General features: G+C 39.5%; 1 protein-coding gene across 1 annotated transcript; it reads left to right on the forward strand.

The window, feature by feature from the left end:
- Positions 1-17,558: 17,558 nt before the first annotated feature.
- LOC107575562 (gap junction beta-1 protein-like) lies at positions 17,559-22,029 on the forward strand. The gene is made up of 2 exons (XM_016261917.1): positions 17,559-17,636; positions 20,005-22,029. The coding sequence occupies exon 2, from the start codon at positions 20,019-20,021 to the stop codon at positions 20,844-20,846; it is 828 nt and encodes a 275-aa protein (XP_016117403.1). The 5' UTR covers positions 17,559-17,636; positions 20,005-20,018; the 3' UTR covers positions 20,847-22,029.
- The last annotated feature ends 245 nt before the right edge of the window (positions 22,030-22,274 follow it).

The following is a 22,274-nucleotide window of genomic DNA, read 5'->3' on the forward strand; positions in this document are numbered from 1 at the left end:
CTACAGGACCACCACGAGCACCACTATCAGCTCTTCAGACAGCCTGCCGGATGACCTCAACACTTTCTTCGCTCGCTTCGAGACCTCCAGCATCGACACAGAGAGGAAGCACACACACACTCTGACCACTCAACCCCCCTCCCTCCCTCCTAGTGTCTCAGCTGCGGTACACAAAGCGCTGAGGAAAAACAACCCCCGCAAAGCAGCAGGGCCAGACAACATCCCTGGACAGACCCTCGGAGCTTGTGCTACGTAGCTGACTGATGTACTCACTTCCATCTTCAACCTCTCCCTCAGTCAGAGCATCGTCCCAACCTGCTTCAAAACCACAACCATCATCCCCCTTCCCAAGAAGAGCCCCCCGACCTGCCTGAACGACTACAGGCCAGTAGCACTCACTCCAATCATCATGAAGTGTTTTGAGAGAGTGGTGCTGACTCACATTCAGAGCAGTATGCCGGACGTATTGGATCCACTGCAGTACGCATATTTGCCCAACAGGTCCACCTCAGATGCCATTGCTACTGCTCTCCATATTTCCCTTTCTCACCTGGAAGATAAGGACTCTTATATCAGGATGCTCTTTATTGATTATAGCTCCGCCTTCAATACGGTCATCCCTCACAAACTCACCCAAAAACTGATTGTACTTGGACTACACCCCACACTTTGTGACTGGCTCCTAGACTTCATGACTGGCAGACCGCAGTCTGTTAAGATTGGAAATAGGACCTCAGACACTGTCATATCAAACATCGGCACCCCACAAGGGTGTGTTCTCAGTTCCATCCTCTACACACTGTTCACACATGACTGTGTTGCCTCCCACAAGGACAACATAATACTGAAGTTCGCTGATGACACCGCAGTGATAGGACAGATCACTGGCGGGGATGAAGCGGCCTACAGGAGGGAGGTGGACAGTCTTGTGACATGGTGTGAGGACAACAACCTCACCCTCAACACGGACAAGACAAAGGAGATGATAGTGGACTTGAGGAAAAAGAGGAAAACTCACCAGCCACTTTTTATCCGAGAGCTTGAAGTGGAGAGGGTGAGCAGCTTTAAATACCTGGGGGTCCACATCAGCAAGGACCTCACCTGGACTCTCAAAACCACCCAGCTGGTTAAGAAGGCACAACAGCGGCTGTACTTCCTGAGGAGGCTGAGGAAGTTTGGCATGTCACCTAAGATCCTCAACAACTTCTACAGCTGTGTAGTTGAGAGCGTCTTGACCAGCTGCATCACTGCATGTTATGGCAGCACTACAGTGAGGGTCCGCAAACGTCTGCAGAGTGTGGTGAAGACTGCTGAGAAGATCATCAGGACTCCACTGACCTCTCTGCAGGCCATTTACCATCGCATAGTCCACAGAAGAGCTGCATCCATCATTAAAGACCCCACACACCCCCAACACAGACTGTTCACACTCCTACCCTCAGGATGGAGGTACAGGAGTGTAAATTGCAGGACTTCCAGATTAAGGACCTCCTTCTTCCCCTCAGCTATTAGACTCTTAAACAGGTAGCTAGCTAGTGGACTTATCTATCTCAGAGAACAGTCGGTCCAAATTGTTTCATCTCATTTGAACATTTTTAATGTTATTGCTGTTATTACTACCATTGTATATGTGTTAATATTACTCATGTAGCCTCATCTCAATTTGCACATCTGTTACTGTTACTGCTGCTATTGTTATCATGTAGTTGCACTCAATTTGCACGTTATTGCACTATTGGTTTTTGCACATAAGTTAATACTGTACATTCGCATATATAGATACCATATACATAGTCTATATTTCTATTTTCACATTCTATATTTCTACTCTATACTCGCATATATAGATACACATAGTCTATATTCCTACTACTGCAGCATAGTTTTTATTATTATGTTTCTTACATTGTATGTATGTACGTATGTGTGTATAGTTTGTGTATGTGTGTGTATAGTTTTGCACTGTCTTGGCACTCATTGTGGACAGCAAAGTAAGAATTTCATTGCTCAGGGAAACTTGTTTTCCTCACTGGGCATATGACAATAAATGCTTTGAATCTTTTGAATCCTGAATATTATGCAGGGGTACAACTCCAGTTACCATAGAAGTATTAAGATGAGACCGACGGACGTTGGCAAAGAAAATGAAGGTACTGTATTTCAAAACTTGCACGGTGGTATGAAGAAGAACGATCACACTGTATTTAAATATAAAGTAGGGGATGGGGTCAGGATTTCTAAAGTGCGAGGACCGTTCGCCAAGGGTTAGGAACAGAACCACACCGATTAATTTTTCACTATCTCCGCACATATCCAGCGTAATCCTCCTGTATACAGACTCTCTGATTATGATGGCGATGTCATCGATGGGGTGTTTTACGAAGAAGAGTTACAAAAAATAATTGTGAGCAAAAACAAAGCGTTTAAGGTGGAAAATATTTTAGGGGAGAAAAAAACAGGTGCGATCTACGCTAGTTTTAGTGAAATGGCTAAGATTGCCCACAAAATTGAATAGCTATATAGACAAAAAAGCTTTGTTGGACTTGCAAAAACCTTAAAACGTACAAGCCTTTACCGAAAGAGATCATTTGAGTAAAGGATTACCATGGATGACCGTGGTTTCTACGTCACGTTGCCGTGCAATGCTTCTTTGTCAGTTTATCCTGAAAATCGCATATCTAGTTATATGACCAGCTTAGCGAAAACTATAAACCTGAAAGGAGAATGGCAAGTAGGCCTTGCTGGGATTCTCAGCCTGCACGTCTCCCCAGCACCATCCCAGAAACATGCGAATAAACCCGGCAAAACCTTGTTTAAAGAGTTATCAGGGTTTTCCGTATCAAGGAAGCTCCAAATAAGTGGTGGCTACTACGAGAATATTCGTGCCGTGATCAGTGCAATAAATGCACTTATCACACCAGCGGCAGTATTGGCTTACGATAGATTGAAAAACAAAACCCAACTGGTCGCAAAGCTTAACATTTCGGTAAGCTTCTATGGGAAGTGGCTCATTGTGGCTTTAGGACGTTCCGCCTACCATGAAAACCCAATTTTACAATGAGCTTTATCACGGCTATCACGCATCAAGCCGATATCAACGCGGGTTGCAATACGATGTATGTTTATACTGACATTATCGAATAGCAATCAGTTGATGATTCGTACGTCCCCCTTTTAAGATGCATACATATAACGAGGGGAGACAATGACACCGTTAGTGTTGGATACAACAAACCCAATTACGCATCGATCAACAAGTCGCTCATCACGGACATTGCCATAGAATTAAAGGACGACCAAAACCGCAAAATACCATTTTCTTACGGGAAAGTCATTGTAAAACTACACTTTAGGCCTGTGAAACAATCCGTGCTTTAAAAATGGCTTATTACAACCCACGTGGGATGAACACTGCTGACTATGTCAACTATTATCGAAATCAGGCGAGGGGGTGGTCTACCCGGATATGCTGGAGGAGCCGTTATGTACGGAGCAGGCCTAGGAGGACTTTTCAGAGGTCTGTTTAGGTTGGCCGTGCTATTTTTAAAAAGGGGGTTCAGCATCGCTAAACCGCACCTAAAATCGGTCGCTAAAATATAGCAGCCGACGTCGTCTCAAACGTTCTGTCAAGATCGTATAACGGCGATCCTAAAGCTCAAGATGGTTCGGGGCTTATGGTCATGGCTCGTGAGAGAACGTCTAAACCTCCGGGTATAAGGAGGCGTGGTCATTCAATAAAGAAAACAAAGCGCAGTCCCAAGAAGGTCTCAGTCATGCGCAGAAAGCGTAAGAAGGCTGTGAAGCGAAACGTTACTGTTAAGAGTTGCTGTATCTAGCATGGCATTACTGCACTGCATGTCGGGAGAGTGTATTAAGTCCGAGTTGGATTTGTTTACAGTCCCGCTGACGCAGACGGTTATCGAGAAAAACACCTATTTAGAAGTACCGCCTTTATCGGCTATATCGGACTCGTCGCCTTTGGAGTTTTTATCGCGGGGACCGGTGAAGATTACATCGACCTAAATAACACGTTGTTTCTATGTCTTAAAATCATAAGACCTAATGGGGGCGACATCCCAGACCCCGCAAAGGTAGCCCTAATAAATTACCCCGGAGCTACTATATTTTCACAAGTCGACGTCAGTCTTGCCGATCGCCTGATATATCAGAGTTCGAGCACTTACCCTTACCGATGTATCATTGAGAGTCTTCTCAATTACAGCAATAATGCGCTGGAATCGCTTTTCTCGGCTGGCCTGTTTTTCAAAGACACGGACAAAACCGATCCTGTGGGCAGTAACGCAGGGCTGACCAAGAGATCGCTCTACACTACTGGTAGCAAGGTTGTGGATATTTTCTTTCAAGAAAAATTAATGCTAAACGGCATCGACATAAAAATACAAATGATCAGAGGCAAAGACGAATTCTGTCTGATGAGCGATGATGCCTATAAATTAAATATAGTGTCAGCCTCCCTTTTTGTCAAGAAAGTGTCCGTATCACCGTCCGTGAGACTGGCGCATGCCCAGGCATTGCTCTCAACCACAGCCAAGCACCCCATAGATAGGGAACTTTCTCCATACCTGCTGGATCCTGAGTATCAAATCAGGAAAATTTGTTTTTGGGGACGTTACCAAAATCTATTGTCCTGGCTATGGTGGATAACGACGAGTTCACCAGATCCTACTAGAAAAACCCGTTCACATTCAAACATTACGATTTGGAGTTCCTGGCCATCTACGTAGACGGACAGCAATTTCCCGCCAAGCCTCTCCAGCCAGACTTTACCTCAGGATCTGCCATATGGAAATTTTATCAGTTGGCGACCGCGACTGGGAGACATCTTAAAAATCAGGCCCTCTCTATCAACAGGGATGATTTTCTGAAAGGCTACTCGCTTTATGCCTTTAACTTCACGCCTGACGAAGACTGCCGGTCAGCACATATCGCTCATCAAGTCCGGGAATATCAGACTCGAAGCGCGCTTCAGAGAACCATTACCGCATACTATTAATCTCATCGCCGTGTTTGACAGTATCATCAAGTGTCTAACCGCAGACAGGTCCTGGTTAATTACTACTGAACAGAAAATGAACACGGTGCAACTCACAGCTATCATGGACAAAATTCTGTGTAACACTCATTTTCTCAGAGTTCTTCCGAGTGATCACCTGCCTGAAAGACCGTTAAGGACATTTCCGGCCATGACTATCATTAACACGCACCCTTTGGACCTGCCTTTGGATCGCCACTTATTTAACTCGAGAGGGTTCTGGCTGTTTTTTTGATAACTTCGGCAACGTTCCTGACTATGAACGCTTCCAGCCACCATCAAAAACTTTTTAATATCCAACATTCCCATCATGTTATATTCTACCAAACAGGTTCAGGATTTTACGTCGGAGGCGTGCGGACAACACTGTGTGTTTTTCCTATATCACCTAGCGAGGAGTCGAGACTATTAACTACGTGATGAATTTGTACAGCGATGATTATATTAAAAATGATAAAATGGTATCGGTCTTTGTGAAAAGACTTGGATCTATTGCTTGTAATGAAAACATTTTGTCGTGTGTTCATTGTGTGCAATCGTGTAATACCGCTATGTCACATGATTGAATTATCCATTGTATTTGTTTGATTATAAATAAAAACGCTTAAAACCGACATCCATTTTCCAGTCTTTTATTCAAAAATATTCAAACAATAGGTATACATATAATTTCACAGAGACATATATTTAAAGAAAATACACCATTAAAATTCTAAGCATTGTCTTCAATCGAGAGACGGTGATTTGAACACGGGTTCATCCGTCCTCCGAGCTGTAGTACGTGAAATTCTCTTTTTGACAGACATTTTATAAAAGTTGCGCGGGCTCAGGCATGTGAGAGATCACTCTAGGCTTGCTTTTTAAAGAACTAATCATATGTCTAACATGATGATTTGGTACGGTAGAAAACGCAATGTTTACTTCGGCAAACGATTGTAGAAACTCTGACGATCCTAGAGGTCTCCTGTCATCCTGGACCTGGTGCGGAGCTGTAACATTTTTTAACAAATCGAGCATGTGCAAACCGGGTATGGTTCTACCTTTAAACACAAATTCACCCGACTCATTCCAAGAGCTGAGTCCTTTAGCTTTAGACATTTTGTGTAATATGTATCGACTGTTTTTCACGCTTCTCGACGGCACGTTCTTCAGAACTTCAGCTACGACATCTTCCGAACCCTCGTTATCTCGGGCGGTAGTAGCGACGCGATCGTCTTTATGACCGGGATCAGGATTTGGTAAAGAGAACGTTAAAACAGTGCTCTCACGATCTCCTTGTTTAATGACCGTCAAAAACCTTGTTAGGATGTTTGAGTAAAGTTTGGCTTTTTCACGTTGATCCAAATCGGTCCTGAGTAAAATATTTCTTATGGCTGTATCCAGATTGTTCTCTACGACCTGTTGAATGTTCTCACGAGCGGTTACGGATTTCAACATCTCCAGCTGGTTCTGGGGACAAGATAAATCTTCTCGGCATATTCCATGCTCAACCCTGTCTAGACGATATTAAACTGGAAATAAAGGGTACTGCAACGCTTAGGAGCGGTAAAAGAAAGCCGCCGTTCTGGTTGAAAACTCGTTTCTTGGCGGTTATACCGATTTTCTTATTGGCGAGAAATTTAATTTCCGATTTTCTCCTTTTCAGCTGTCGGTTGATCGTAATCGTACCTTAAAGGATGTTTAGCAGTACTTCGCAGAGTGCTAAAATGAGTTTGTCGGATGACGACTGTAAAATAAGACAACATTGTTTAGGTGTAGCTTTATGTAGCATCTTTTAGCTTTAGATGCTTACAAAGCTTGGCGGACATGACAAATGATCAGATTCTTCTTTTTTTCTGGAGGTAGACCAATTGGCGATCGCAAAGCAACCCCGTTCTGAGCCGATATTGTTCCGGTGTTTTTGCTTTATAGTCTATCATAAGGTATCCGTAAGGCTGACTCGTAGCGTCTTGATAACATTCCATAAAGTATTTCGCATTGGTCAGATACATCTGCTTCGCTAATACCATCACCTGATTAGCGTCCCAGGGATTTTTAAACAAAATTAAATAATTAGTGTTCAAGCTGATGGTTCTGCTTGATTTACCTTGAGCAAATAAATTCAGTACTATATAAATAGCACTAAGATTACGGTGATGTACAAACTGCGTGAAGACTTTTTCAACCTGAGCGTTTCTGCTAGCTTCGCTCATCATATCATCCAAAATCAGAAGATTAGCTTTATTGGGAGGTAGTAAATGATCATCATTCAGAGACGTCGGTATTCCTTCAAGAAATTTAATGTCGTAAAATTTAAGCAGATCATCACACAGAGGTTGCCAACAGTTGTAAATATAAACAATGTTTTCAATTTCTATAGAAATCATATTTAGACCATTTTCCATCAGTCATTTTACAAAATAGGTCTTGCCACTATTGGATGGTCCACTTATCACACAAGAAAAAGGGAGCTGGAGTCTAAAGTCAAACTCGGAAGCATCCTAAACTCCTCTATGCATCAGCGAATCAGTAGCCATAAGGAAGAGTGTTGAAATTGGGTAAAAGTCTGCGCTTATTATACACCACTTTGAACCTTTTCTCGACTGACTTGTTGTGCAGTGTGAGATGCATTTTATCCTTCACAATGTTTTCAGCATGAGCCAGGATGCATTGTGTATCGTCGTGAGATGTCATATAGCCGTTAACCAGACCAATCAGGGAATCTAAGCGGATAGCTTGGGAATTTCTAGCATTCAGCGTTATACCCTTAGCTTTCATGCACACTTTTCCCTTGGCAGTATGATAGTCATAAGATTTCGGGCCGCTAGAACAGAACTCTGTGATGTGACCGTCGCCCCCTACTTCGGCCGTCAGCTCCCCCAAATGATACCCCAGAGGAGGCATCCAGTCGCCGTCCCTAGACACAAAAAGGACGCTGTCGGTGTCTGAGTATAATACTCGGTCACCGAGTTTGTGCATCAGGTCATACAGCTCCATTCGGGCGTGAGCAGTTGTAAAGGCGCCTATAAACACGTTAATGTTACGCGTCTGACGAACATCCCCTTTGGGGGGACGATGCTAGACAATCGCTATGTTATCTGCGACGAATATGAAGTATTTTAGGGTATCGGTTTTACCAAAAACGATACTGGTGAATTCTTCAGGGTCTTTCACGAGGATGGTTTGTGCTAAATCCTCCCTCATAGAGAATATTCCCCATAAACTATTGAGCAATAGCTTGTTTATAGACTTCTGAGCGGGGTTGTGGCTGATCTTTTCTGGGTCGAGACAAATACCCTCTTTTTCATAATATTCGTGGATGTAAGATGCTTTGTCGGCATTCGTGATCACGTTTGACGGATAGCCAGACGTAATCGCAAAACAGCGTATCCGTCCTTTGCGGGAAATGTCAAACTTCATCAACCTTGGCCACAACTTAGCCCTTCTTGATCGCTTTTAAAAGTTAGATACTGACCCAACACCCCGAGAGCCCTCTCCTCATCCGTGTGGTTACAGCTTGATGTCTGGTTTTCGGCGTGAGCGCAGGTCCGGCATAAAGGGAACATGAACTTTCCACCGCATCTGTAAGGCAGGGCCAGGTGGAGTAATTTGTGCCGGGGGTACACGGTTGCCTTGATAAGTCCGTAATAATTTTCAATCGGTTAAAAATAGTTATAAATGATTTGAGGGTGGCCGATCGGATAGCTTTTCCTAGCTTGGAAGAAGGGGTATGAGCTGGTAAAATCAATGTAACTTATTTTCTCCCCTTCGGTCATTTTGTGATAGAGTTTATACGCATAAGGCTTCAGTCTCTTGGGAGCTGAATAAGCCGAATCAAAGCGACATTCATATCCATGGAATAAACAGCCATTGAATTCTAACCCGTACCTCGTCCCGTCCTGTTCGTAGTAACCGTCTAAAAAGTAACGGCCGATCTGCACTTTGCCGTGATTTAATGCGTGGTGAATGTTGACGTTTCGGGTCTTTTTCACATACTCGAGCCATTCGATCGACGCGTTAGAGCAGTGATCCTCAAATCTGGCTCGCGAGATCCACTTTCCTGCAGAGTTTAGCTCCAACCCTAATCAAACAAACCTAGCTGTGATCTACCTAGCATAAAGACTACATACAAAATGGCTACCTCATACAACAAGACTACAAATCAAAATGGATGCATACATAAAGACTACATACAAGACGGCAGACTCATACTAAATGACTACCTGTTAGTAATTAACAAAGGTCCCTTTTTAGTTTCTCTTTGCCACCTTGAATATTTCTCAGTCCCTCAAAGGGTATAACGGCCGGGAAGCAAGAAAACACACATCAAATTATATTCTCAATACTTCAACTTTATTCATAGATACAAGGATATTATATAGGTATATGTTGAGGGGAGTTTCAACCCTTTAACCAATGAGGATATAGATGACATACATATGCATACTAAATCTCAGGTTAGATGGAGCATGGGCACATCAGGTGAGATTATAGGTTTCTGACTAACCGCTTGACCTTAGTTTAAGTTGTACTGTTACGTTAACCATGTGTATGATTTCAGCTTTAATTAATTGTACGTGGTTATAATAACTATCGGGGTCTAGACTAAGGGTCTAGAAGAACCGCTGATTAATATTTGGAGTGTTAATTAAGTTGTACGTGGTTATAATAACTATCGGGGTCTAGACTACATGTGCGCATGTGTACCTCGAATATGAGTAAGAGATATTAAAACATAATACAAGAGAGAGAGATCAGATGGAGGAGGGGGGAATCAGAAGAAGACAACATTGCTCTGTACAGGGAGGGCGAGCAGAGAGGGAGAGAGAAGAAAAGGAGGGTGAAAACATCTGGAACCAATACAGACAGAGAGTGTTTTCTAACACTACCTCATACAAAAAGACTTCAAAATGGATTGCTCATAGAAAATGCCAGCCTCATACAACATGACTACAAACATAATGGTAAAAGAAGCATTCACAAAGCTGTAACGATACAATCAGAGATGTAAATTACATCAGATATAGATTGATTACTGATTACAGAGTATTTGGATACAAACACATGCAAATATAGAAGAAATTACAAAGTATACAGTTGGATACATTCACAAATAAAAAGCATTCAAAAGCGTAAAAGCATACAACATAAACAGAGCTGCATAGTATTCATATATAGAAGAAATTTCAAAGATAAAAAGCATTCAAATCAGACCAGAAATGATAATGGTTATAAAACTAATTACAAAAGCATAATCTATCGAGGTTGTAGACAACCATTAATCGCACAAAGTAAATTAATAATCAGCGTTCTCTCTCTTAGCTGCGTTTGTAAAGCTTTGTGAACTGATGTGAAATTTTCGAACATTTGTGTTTGCAAGTCATGCAGACGAATCTCTATCACTTGATGTAAATTACCTTGAAGTTACAATTCTTTCATCTACACCAGTGATCCTCAAATCTGGCTCGCGAGATCCACTTTCCTGCAGAGTTTAGCTCTAACCCTAATCAAACACACCTGAGTTTGCTAATCAATGTCTTCAGGATCATTAGAAAATCCCCAACAACAGGTTGACATGCATGCAAGGTCAAAAAACACGTTCATTGTCTTAAAATATGCGTTTATGTTTTTCCTTTTTGCTCAACGACTCCCAAACAATTTGTTTAACGATTCATTTTTCCAAACCCCTCCTTTGCGTGACGTAAAAAATGCGGGGATTGGTCTGATGACCCAGTCTGTAGTGATTGGTCTACTGCGTGTAGCGCATATCAATAACAGAATGCCCATCACCCCCAGCTCCATGGTAAACACCCAAACAGCCATGGTATATGTGTTAGCCCAATGCAGAAACGTATTGATAAAGCACTGCAGTTTGTACACCAACGCATTGCTCTAATCTTTATCAGAACTACAAGTAATAACAACGACAAACATTCACTATTCATCGACACATTTCTAGACAATTGCGAGCGAACCGATATTGCTGTTAGCCGGTTAGACGGAGACCTACAAGCTGCACAGAGTGAACACAACACACACAACTAAATACGTATTTTGCATGCTACAGTACAGAGCACATGACAGCAACAGTTTTTAAAAGAATTACTCCACTTTCAGAATAAAAATGTCCTGATAATTTACTCACCCCCATGTCATCATCACCTGCTTGCCTGTACATATTAGTTATGTATATTGATAATGTAGAGGAGCATATTGAGTTTGGCCTTTTTAGTCCATTATGCCACGTTTTGCGGTATGGGAGGAAAATACCATATACATATTCATTATATTAATAAACTGTATATTTAATTTGATATCTTAATAGCATCTTAATACATTAAGCCATGTTAAGTGTTTATGTTTTTCTACAGAAAGAAACGAGAGACTTTGTGCATTGCGTTCATATTCTGCTGTTCTGGTCACGGATTTGCGGGTCTTGTCTTTTTCTTGCAGGACCCTGTACGTTATAGTACTAAATTAGTTTTAATCATTAAATCACCACCACAATGTCTTGTCTCCATTGGCAACACACACGGATTGTGTCGATTGCAAGTGACGTCGCAGGTAGCGGAGAGTGCAAGCGGCGATTGCAAGTGACATTGTGATTTAGTTCCTTTCTTCTTGTCTTCACCACCTGGCTACTGCTGTAAAATGTTGAGAGATTCAAACAAAAAGTAATAAAAATAGAACAAAATAAAAAATAAAGATTGCAAGTGACGTCGCTAGCGGAAGCGCAAGTGTCTGAGAGTGCAAGTCTGAGAGTGCAAGTGCAAAGCTGCAGCCAGATCCTCTTGAGTTTTTCCGGGTCTGCGCGCGCAACAAGTGGGCGGGCATAAATATGCTAATGTTTCATTTTGACATCACCTTGAAACAGCTAAAGATTCATTTTAAAAACGACTCGTTTTCATGACTCAGAGTCGACTCTTTCTTTTGAAAGACAATAACGTTATACACGGTGCACTTTCAGATTTAAAACTTTGCAGGATGTTTTCATTCACTTAGAGCTGTGTTACACACTGCATGAAAGGTAATTTTCAAAAATCCATAATAGGGGCACTTTAACTAATTAGTATATGACAATCGTGACATAAATCTATTCATTTTTTAAATAACTGTTTGAATGTAATATTATCTATTATTGCTTTAAAGATTTTCTTTGTTAAATAATAAAAGTATGAAAAATTAGAATCTAAAAATAAATATGAAAAGCATACCTTGAATTATCTCAGGTTCGGTATCATCGGTTCTGTCAGGCTCTGATGATCTATCTGTATAGAATAAACAGAGGTTAAACATAGTCAAGACTTTAAAGCCACATAAATATTAAATAATAATTAGTAAATCAAGAAAACGATATTGGAGGAAATCACAGGTAAATTAGATCAATTAGATAAATCAGAACAAAAATGGCAATAGCAAGACTGAGCCACAAGATGGCGACAAAGTAGCTTTACCAGCTAAAGCATATGTATTAAAAATATATAAAAGTTATCCAATTAGCTTATGGTAAATAAAAATAACATTATCTATTGAAGAAAAACAATATTAAAAATCTAGAGAAATTAACCAAACAGATTGTGAGATAAAAAGGATCAAAATAGATCAGTCAAAACAGCTCAGTCTTAAAAAAAACCCCCCAAAAAAACACAATAGCAAGACTGAGCCACAAGATGGCGACAAAGTAGCTTTACCAGCTAAAGCATATGTACTAACATTTTTTTAAAGTTATCCAATTAGCTTGTTAAATAAAAATAACATTATCTATTGAAGAAAAAAATATTACAAATCTAGAGAAATTAACCAAACAGATTGTGAGAGAAAACGGATCAAAATAGATCATTCTTGAGAAATAGCAAGACTGAGCCACACGATGGCGACAAAGTAGCTTTACCAGCTAAAGCATATGTCCTATAAAAATAAAGTTATCGAATTATCTTTTGTATAATATATCAATAGCGAAATTGGAAAATAAATGGAAAATTATTTAAAAGCATATTATTAACTTTATCATAACCATTTTGAAGATCTATGCACCAATGGCCTAGCATTGCATGTGGTCCTAACAATATAAAAAATGTACTGTTGTGTGATTCTTCTCTCGGTGCCGGAATAACCTGGGCGATCGCCCTTTTCTTTCTCAAGGGACTGTGTGCTGGATTTCGAGGTATTGTTAGCGGTGCTCGGACATCGCTTTCCCAGTCTTTGTATGAAACGCTCTGGCATGCCTGTTCTTCTGTAAGGAGTTATTAACTGTAGCAAATCTAGAAAAAATAAAGTCAAAATCATTTCTGTTGTAATTATTTTTAAAAGGTTAAACAGTGTCCACACCCTACACGCGAAATGAGATACAAAGCCAAGAGAAGTTTAATTTTTAAAGTATAAGATGAATATTTGTACCATTTTGTGAGACTTGCTCCTCAATCAGCTGTACATAGTCTAGAAATAAACACAAGATCATTTTCTGATGTAGATATTTAAAATGATCAGTGGATACATAGCATTACTAAGCAAGCATAATGTAGCCAACACGTGGCTTCGCGTTACCCTCCATGAAAAATAATGAGGAACGAATCACGAAAGAAAAGTTTAGTTTTTAAATTATAAAAACGATTACTTTACCGTCTGGTTCATCAATCAGCTGGGCGACCACTACAAATAAAAACATTTTCTGCTGTAAAATAATCTGCATATATAAATCAGATAGAGATAGAAGAGATAGAGACTTACACTTATCAATCTGGCTAAAAGCGTTTTTTCTCCGCGTAGCCTATAAGATGAAAACTATTAAAATAGAGAGCGGTTGAAAAACGTCTAATCACCTCTTTAATCCTAGACTTTATTAAAAACAGAGTAGTGCTGTTGTTCACATATATAATTCCACTAACCTTTGCGGTCCAAGGTGTGAAAACACGTTAAAGTTTGTTTTATAGACTTTTGAAACCGTGACCAGGGTCATGTGAAAATAGTTTAGGAATCCCCACATTACAACCGTGACAGAAGACAATATGTTTCATCGTCACGGATAGTTTAGCGCTGTGTTTACATAAACACACACACACACACACACACACACACACACTCTCACACGGATTCGATCCGTTTACCTGGGCAATTTATCTAACGTTATATTTATATTATTTTGTCGTCAATATTTAGTTTTAAGGGGTTAAAAATGGCCCTTATCACCCTTGATTTACATATTTCATCACATTATTTTGACAGTTAAAGTTTTGGGTGGTTTTTGGTCGGGTTTTTGTGAGCGTTTAGGCTGGAAACCGTCCATCCAATCTGGCAACACTGAGTGCATCAGACAAGACGAGGAAGAAGAGGTTTCGCAAGTTATTACACATGCACCTGAATAATTATGTATGCAAATATGTATGTTACAATTATGAAAACGTTTTTATAATATATTGCTGACAGTACAATACTGACCAATGATGTAATCTGCAGAATTTACACTTCAATTATTTAATGCGCTGCATTCTTTTGCTCATTGCGTCCTCCAGTGGCCTCAGGAGACGAGCCAAAAGTTTCCTTAAGATTTATTTAATCTGCATATAAAACATAAGAAAGGAGATATTTGTTTAAATTTTAATTTGTGTTTGACTGTTAAACAAAAAACAAATTGTTGTTTGTCTTAATAAATTGGGCAAATTAAAAATACCGTAGTTAAATTTAAAATCAGAATGAGTCTCTATGTGCTGCACTCATTTTATAATGGTGACAGAGAAATGTTATGGTAAATAGTTTATAATTTACATTAGTTCATGTGTGTTATTAAAGACACACTGATGCCTCTGAGATGTTTGGCATGCTAAATATCTGCAGCTGTCGGCGACTCGGTCCTGCAGTGTGAAATGTGTTCAGACAACATTTATCACAAGCTTCTTAACCGGAAGAAGTCCAGTCTCGAGTGAGCTTATGTAGTTATGAAATGTTTGTAGACCAGATGGAGCTGTCTGTGATTCTTCCTATTGAAAAGTTGTGTAATGTGTGCCCCCCGTCAGCGATCTGTCGTGTAGTTTACACACAACAGCAGCGAGATGATACTCCAGACGGTCGTGCAGTGTGAACCCGGCAGAACTTAAAGAAGATTGTAATGATGTGTGTTTGCCTGGATTCACTTTCACAGTCTCAGCAGTTTTTCATCATAATATCTGTGCTCTGTGTTTGATTCTCTCAGGAGAGGAGACTCTCTGTCTGTGAGACTTGCTCAGAATAGATTTGCCGTTCATGAACGTAACAAACCCAGGGGTCTGAAGAGAAGAAGTAAGTGACGCATAATTAGATAAAAACACAATGGACAGTAATTCTTTATAGTAACATGTATGCTGTGATTTCTCAGCTGACGTCCCAGAACAAACCAGACCGCAGTCGTTACAGCGGGAGACGTATCTGATCTCCTGTTACAGTCACAGCAGGGAATAATGTTCAGTGATCAGCAAATCTTCTGCTGATGCTAAGATGATTTTTCAGTTAACTAGCATGTTACCATGCTACAAAAAATGTTTCACAGTATAATTTTACAATATACATGCAAAGTTTTCATGATCAGACAAGAACAACAACATACAGTAAATGTGCTCAAATGTCTTTGCAGGAATGTGGACTGCGCGCTTCATATTTTCCACAAAGAGTGAATGCACAGATGATGACAGTTGAAAGGGTCATATTCACATTGTTACTGTACTCAGCCTACTCTACAGTTCCTGATTCATGCACAGACCGTTCTCTCCCTCGTATCCAGCAGACCGCTGACGTGTGGAGTGGAGAAGTGACGCCTGAAGTTGCATTGCTGGAAAAAAATCTGTGTTTAGAGATGAGGAACATTATGAAAACTGAATTTAAGGAGTAAACATTAACACTTGAGGAGCCATAAACTATCTCAAGGGCCAAAATGTGAAAACCCTGGTTTATAATTGCATCTGTCTTCTCAAACGGCAGCATATGGGTGTCTGTGGACATGTATAGTCTGTTTTGGTTTTGTTTTCTCTGTTTCCTATATTAATTTCCCAGGCATTGTTAGTTTCCTTTGTTGTCAATTAACACGCCTGTTCTGTTTTCTGTTGATGATACTCATGATGAGCTCATGGTTTTCATGTTGTTTCAGTTTATGTGGTTTGCTATTTCTCCTAAATGTTCGTAATTCTGAATAAAGACTGTTTGTGGTGCTACTCCTTCGTTGTGTCGTGTGTGCTGCAGAACACGTTACAGTGGCTTTGGGCTGTTTAAGAAATTGTATTCTAAAAAAAAAAAAATTTGAAAAGCAATTGAAAAGAAAAAAATCTTTTTATGCCTCAAATGTTGTTCTGCTTGTCAAACTGATCACTTGAACGACACTCCTGCCAAACATGCTGGCGATCAATAAATATAAAAACTATTTAAAACAAAACTTTTTTTAAAACCAAGTATACAAAATTTTGTGAGAAAATGGGAACACGGTATGTCAATATGTTTAGGGAGCAGAAAATAAATTGCATTAGAAAATACTTTTTAATTCATTTAACAAAAAAAGCTTCACTAGAAAATAACTTTCACTGTACCTTCTGATCGCACTGCAAAAATGTGATGCTCTTCCTCTGTATTCCTCTTGTTTTCCTGTGCAAATGTATCTTAAAAATAAGATGCACTTGAGAAGCGAACTTGACTTCAGTCTTGTTTTCTGTGAAACTGAAAACAGGAACAAACGGGCTCCGAAAAATCAATTCAATTCCAAGGGAAACACTTTTTTTATACCCCATTGATGGATATTTGTTCTTGTTTTAAGCACAAACTCAATTTTGTTACATTTTTCAACACTCAAGCTATCTTCATTTAGCATCTTAAGTGAATGTGAGTAAATCTCGATTTAAGGATGTTTAGATATGTGTGTTGGAAAACATGAATGAAAGACTTTCAGCTCTGATTTAAGGCCGTCGTTTGTGGAAGGTTGAATTAAGACTTTCTAAAGAGTTTAGGGGTGGACCTTAATGCTTACCTTTTTCTGAAAATCATGCATGTATATAAGATACGTACAAATTCATATGAAATCGCCACCTTGTGAAATGGTTGTTTTCCTGCGAGATCTGGTTGACTGAACTCACCTGCCAATGTTAGAGCCATGCAACAAAACACAGAAGTGCTCAAAGAACTGTTTTACCGGTGTGTCATCTTCAGGTCAGAACTCTCAAACACACCGCCGTTCACAGAATCTGAGTTTGAACCTATCACAAAAATATCACACAAAACCCTGACAGTGTCATTTCTTGACAGCTCGACCTCCTTTGATAAATTGTGCTGTGTTTGGTAAAGCGAGCGCGGCTCAGAAACGCCCCTCATTTCCTCTCCCTGCCAGGCACAATGAATAATGTTGCTGCTCATTGTGTCCACACAGATTCTTTCTTCTGCCCCGGGTGGGTGGAAATCAAGGCATTTGGTCTGAATTCTGAAGAGGCTTGTTAGCCTCCATAAAGAGTAGCATTGTGTATAAATGGGTTATATAAGTGCGTATGACAGCCATGGTGCAGGGTTGTGGCTAGTAGTGCGTAAATCTGTAAATGCTGATCTGTAGCGAGGCCATTAGCTGTTTCCTGGAAATGTCTCTAGATTATCACAGCTGAAGGTAAATCGCTCTTTTCATTCACCATAATCAGACTTGGAAATGTTCATTTGACTGCTCGGTTATTTTTGCAGCACATTGTAAAATTGAAATCCTTATTGCAAGTGGGACTTCAAATCGGTCATGTAGTTTATACAGATGCACTGAACTGCATCACAGTTAATAACCTGTATATTAGTGTCTATGTGGAGTTGTTGTGTGGGCCAACCGAAAGCCAGCTATTGGCCAGGTCGTGTTGTGTCAGGTGACGCCATGCGGTGCTAGACCATCGCCCAAGCTCTTAACCAGCTCCAGATTAACCACAACTCATTTTTATTTCAGTCAACCAAGTATCCAAATGCCGAGAGCCCAGTCTGTTGTTCTTCATGTTTGGAGCTAGTAGCATAAGCTGCTTTCTCACGAGCTGAACCTGGTAAACTACTGCTCAGATTCAGAGTTTGGTGTCGGAGAAGATTTGTGGTTTAGCATTTTGTTGGGATTACAGTAATATTGAATGTTGTGTAACTGGAAGTTTAAAAGTTGAAGTGTTTAGTCATGTTGCGTATGACATATCTAAATAGGTTATGCACATTACCAATCAGGTTTTTGACTCTTTTACCCTTTATTGTGACTATTTTCCACATTTTATTTATAATAATGTTATAGTGTTTACGTAATGTAATTACGTAAGGCAATAAAACATTAAGTTACTCTAAAAAAAAAAGTAATTACTAGCTACTAATTACATTTGTGTTTTTAGATTACTGTAATAATTACTCTCTTGTAAAAAGTATTGCATTACTTATTACTTTCTAAATGCCATATTTGAACAATACAAGGATGGACATGAAACTTCTCGTTAAAGTCTTTCGAATAAATAATATAAAATTGCATAAATTATTCTTGAACTGACCAATGTATTTAAAAGAGAAGGTTACATTAAAACATACAGCTAATTGTAACATTAGATGTTAAATCCACCATAGTTTTATATAAATTTGTTCAGTCACTTTATTTTAAGGTCCTATTCTTGCTATTAACAAACCAGTAACTATAATAAACTCCTAATTTTCTGATTATTAACAGTGAGGTAGTTAAGTTAAAGTGATTAGGGATATAGAATATGCTCATGCAGAATATGTGCTTTATAAGCACTAATAAACAGCCAATATGTTAATAAAATGCATGCTAATAAGCAACTAGTTAATAGTGTGGACTTGTCCCTATACTGAAGTGTTACCAGTTGTTCTATAGAATATTTAATTTAATTCCATCAGAAGTAGCTGTAATTATTAAGAGTAAGTCATTTTAATTACACTTTATTTTAAGGTGTCCTTGTTACAGTGTAATTCTACATTTAAGTACGGAGTAATATTAATTACCTACATGCACTTACTATATGATGAGGGTTTGGTTTAGGGTTAGTAATTATGCATAATTAATTGTTATAATAATAGTAAGTACATGTAACGTGTAACAAGGACACCTTAAAATAAAGTGTTACCTAATTTTTAAGTAAAATTAAGAGTAATCCCTTACTTTGCTTTTACTTCTTCAAGGAAAAAGTAGTCATTACTTACTAATGCATGTATAAAGAAGCTTCAATTTTGAAATTGTATGTTTTTCAAAAACAGGCACTATATGTATTTGTGCACAACTCATTTCAAACATTTTATTAAAAGATTTGGTAACACTTTATTTTAAGGTGTCCTTGTTACACATGTTGCATGTACTTACTATTATAATAACAATGAATTATGCATAATTACATGCAAGTAACCCGAATCCTAACCTTAACCATATGTGAGCCTGCAGCACAAAAGCAGTGTTAAGTCACTGGGGGATATTTGTAGCAATAGCCAACAATACAGTGTATGGGTCACAATTATACATTTCTCTTTTATGCCAAAAATCATTAGGATATTAAGTAAAGATCATGTACCTTGAAGATATTTAATACATTTCTTACTGTAAATATATCAAATCTTAATGTTTGATTAGTAATATGCATTGCTAAGAACTTCATTTGGACAACTTTAAAGATGATTTTCTCAATATTTAGATTTTTTTGCTCCCTCAGATTCCAGATTTTCAAATAGTTGTATCTCAGCCAAATATCGTCCGATCCTAACAAACCATACATCAATGGAAATCTTGTTATTCAGCTTTCAGGTGATGTATACATCTCAATTTAGAAAAATTGACCCTTATGACTGGTTTTGTGCTCCAGGGTCACATATAGTAAGTACATCTAGTTAATTAATATTACTCAGTACTTAAATGAATAATTACACTGTGACAAGCACACCCTACACAAACCTGACTGGTAAACAAGACTTAATGCAGAGTTGAACTGGTCAAGAACACTCCTTGTGCTTTGCTTCCCCTGCAGTCCTCGAGTCCAGCATGAACTGGGTGTCGTTTTACGCGGTGATCAGCGGTGTGAACAGGCACTCGACAGGCATCAGCCGCATCTGGCTGTCGGTCATCTTCATCTTCCGGATCATGGTGCTGGTGGTGGCGGCCGAGAGCGTGTGGGGCGACGAGAAGTCGGGCTTCACCTGCAACACCCAGCAGCCCGGCTGCAACAGCGTGTGCTACGACCAGTTCTTCCCCGTCTCCCACATCCGCCTCTGGGCTCTGCAGCTCATCCTGGTGTCCACGCCGGCCCTGTTGGTGGCCATGCACATCGCTCACCGCCGGCACATCGAGAAGAAGATCCTCAAGATCTCCGGCCGAGGGAGCGCCAAGGACTTCGAGAACATCAAGAGCCAGAAGTTCAAGATCACCGGTGCCCTGTGGTGGACTTACATGATCAGCATCGTCTTCCGCATCGTTTTCGAGCTGGTTTTCTTGTACATTTTTTACTTGCTCTATCCGGACATCAAGATGGTGCGTCTTGTGAAGTGTGACTCTTACCCCTGTCCCAATACAGTGGACTGTTTCGTGTCGCGTCCCACAGAGAAGACCGTCTTCACTGTCTTCATGCTGGCCGTGTCTGGAGTCTGTGTCTTGCTGAACATTGCAGAGGTTATGTATTTAATCGGTCGGGCGTGTATGAAATGCTTTCAAGGAGCAGTGGGTGAACCCAAAGCGCCTTGGCTCGCTCAAAAACTGGCAACTTACAAGCAGAACGAAATAAATCAGCTGATCGCAGAGCATTCGTTCAAGCCGAGATTCAACACTGGGCGAAAGCCTCCCGCTGATAAGAGCGAGCGCTGCTCTGCTTTCTAGACGGAGGTTTCTACCAACTATCAGCCACTGATGGAAGGTGGATGTCTGTAATCATATTAATCGACTGTCATTATCATTTAAAAGGCCCCTCTACATGTGAGGAGTGATCATGGGGGGAAATATGCTGGAGAACCGTCAAATACTACACATTTGAAAAGTGTCCATCTGGTCCTAAAAAGCAGATAAGATAAAAGAGGAATAATTGGGTTTCACACTAAGCAAACACTGGAGAGGGTAAACAGTTAGTCATTTGCTTCTGTACTGAAGTTCATATTTGTGCATATAATATTTGACCGATAGAGGGTCTATACATCACAAATTGACCTTTCGTCTCAACACAAAAATAAAAAGCGGCATGGCTTGCTGTGTGGACAGTGGAGTAGATGGTACGTTTGAACCTTTTTAATGTATTATTATAAATGTTATTTAAAGTTATTGAAAACAGAAACCCTCATCCATTAGACAAGTTAGTTTGGAGAGAACAGAAGCCCTATCATATCCTGTTGCCCATACTTGTTGATATAACTGATATTTTGATTTTTTGCAGTATAGTGTGTGGTATGAGTGCCCCTGAACAATATTGCATTGATAAAATATATTTTTTAAATTGTTTATGTTTGAACTACAAATTTGCAATGATTTTCTGGCTTTAAAGTGGATCAAAATGCCCCTTTACATTTAGTAAAGCATCTTATTCATGTTGCTTTGACTTGTAAATGATTTGTTAAAATGGTTCAATTTTTTTAGTTTTATTATAGTGAGATGCATCACATCTAACGGAAGTTTAAAGGGCATTTTCTTCATCTTTGCAAGCACTTATCTGTTAAAAAGACCAAACAAACAGACTTGAGGCCACATCGTATTTATTCGACTGTAAATGCTTGTTTGTCCTCGCAGTGTAAAGTTGTTCTAGCAATCACAGCTTTATCTAACACACCTTTAAAGAGCCCTACAATCACATACTGACCGGCTGTTCTGCTCGAGTATGATTGGGAAATAATATTTTCTTTGCAGGACTTTGTTGAATTGATGCAACTTTCTTGCTTGTAATATCAACTTTGTCATTAAACAAATTCATTATATTGCACATACCTTAATACAATTTTGAATCATGTTTATTTCTTTAATATGTCCATGCATTTCAATCATGATTTATACCCCATTTCAGTTAAAGGGGTTTGTTGAGATGATGTATATATATATATATATATATACAGAATGTTCAAAATCTTTTTTAAAGGCCTCACATACTGAAAAGAAATGTGTGATAGCAGTTGTTTTATACTGCACCGTCCAAACATAAGGAAAGAGACATTTTTGACATTACTCAGTCAGTAATGCCCTTCAGTGTTTATGACTGCTATCAGTGACGGATCAAACGTGTGTAGACCTTTAAATCACATCTTTATAGCACTCAGGACTGTCATT

Source organism: Sinocyclocheilus grahami, unplaced genomic scaffold, assembly GCF_001515645.1.
Source record: "Sinocyclocheilus grahami isolate Dianchi unplaced genomic scaffold, SAMN03320097.WGS_v1.1 scaffold2726.1, whole genome shotgun sequence".
Taxonomy (NCBI): domain Eukaryota; kingdom Metazoa; phylum Chordata; class Actinopteri; order Cypriniformes; family Cyprinidae; genus Sinocyclocheilus; species Sinocyclocheilus grahami.

Excerpts from the sequence above, each read along its gene's own strand:
- LOC107575562 (XM_016261917.1), top strand. The coding sequence starts at position 20,019 with ATGAACTGGGTGTCGTTTTACGCGGTGATCAGCGGTGTGAACAGGCAC.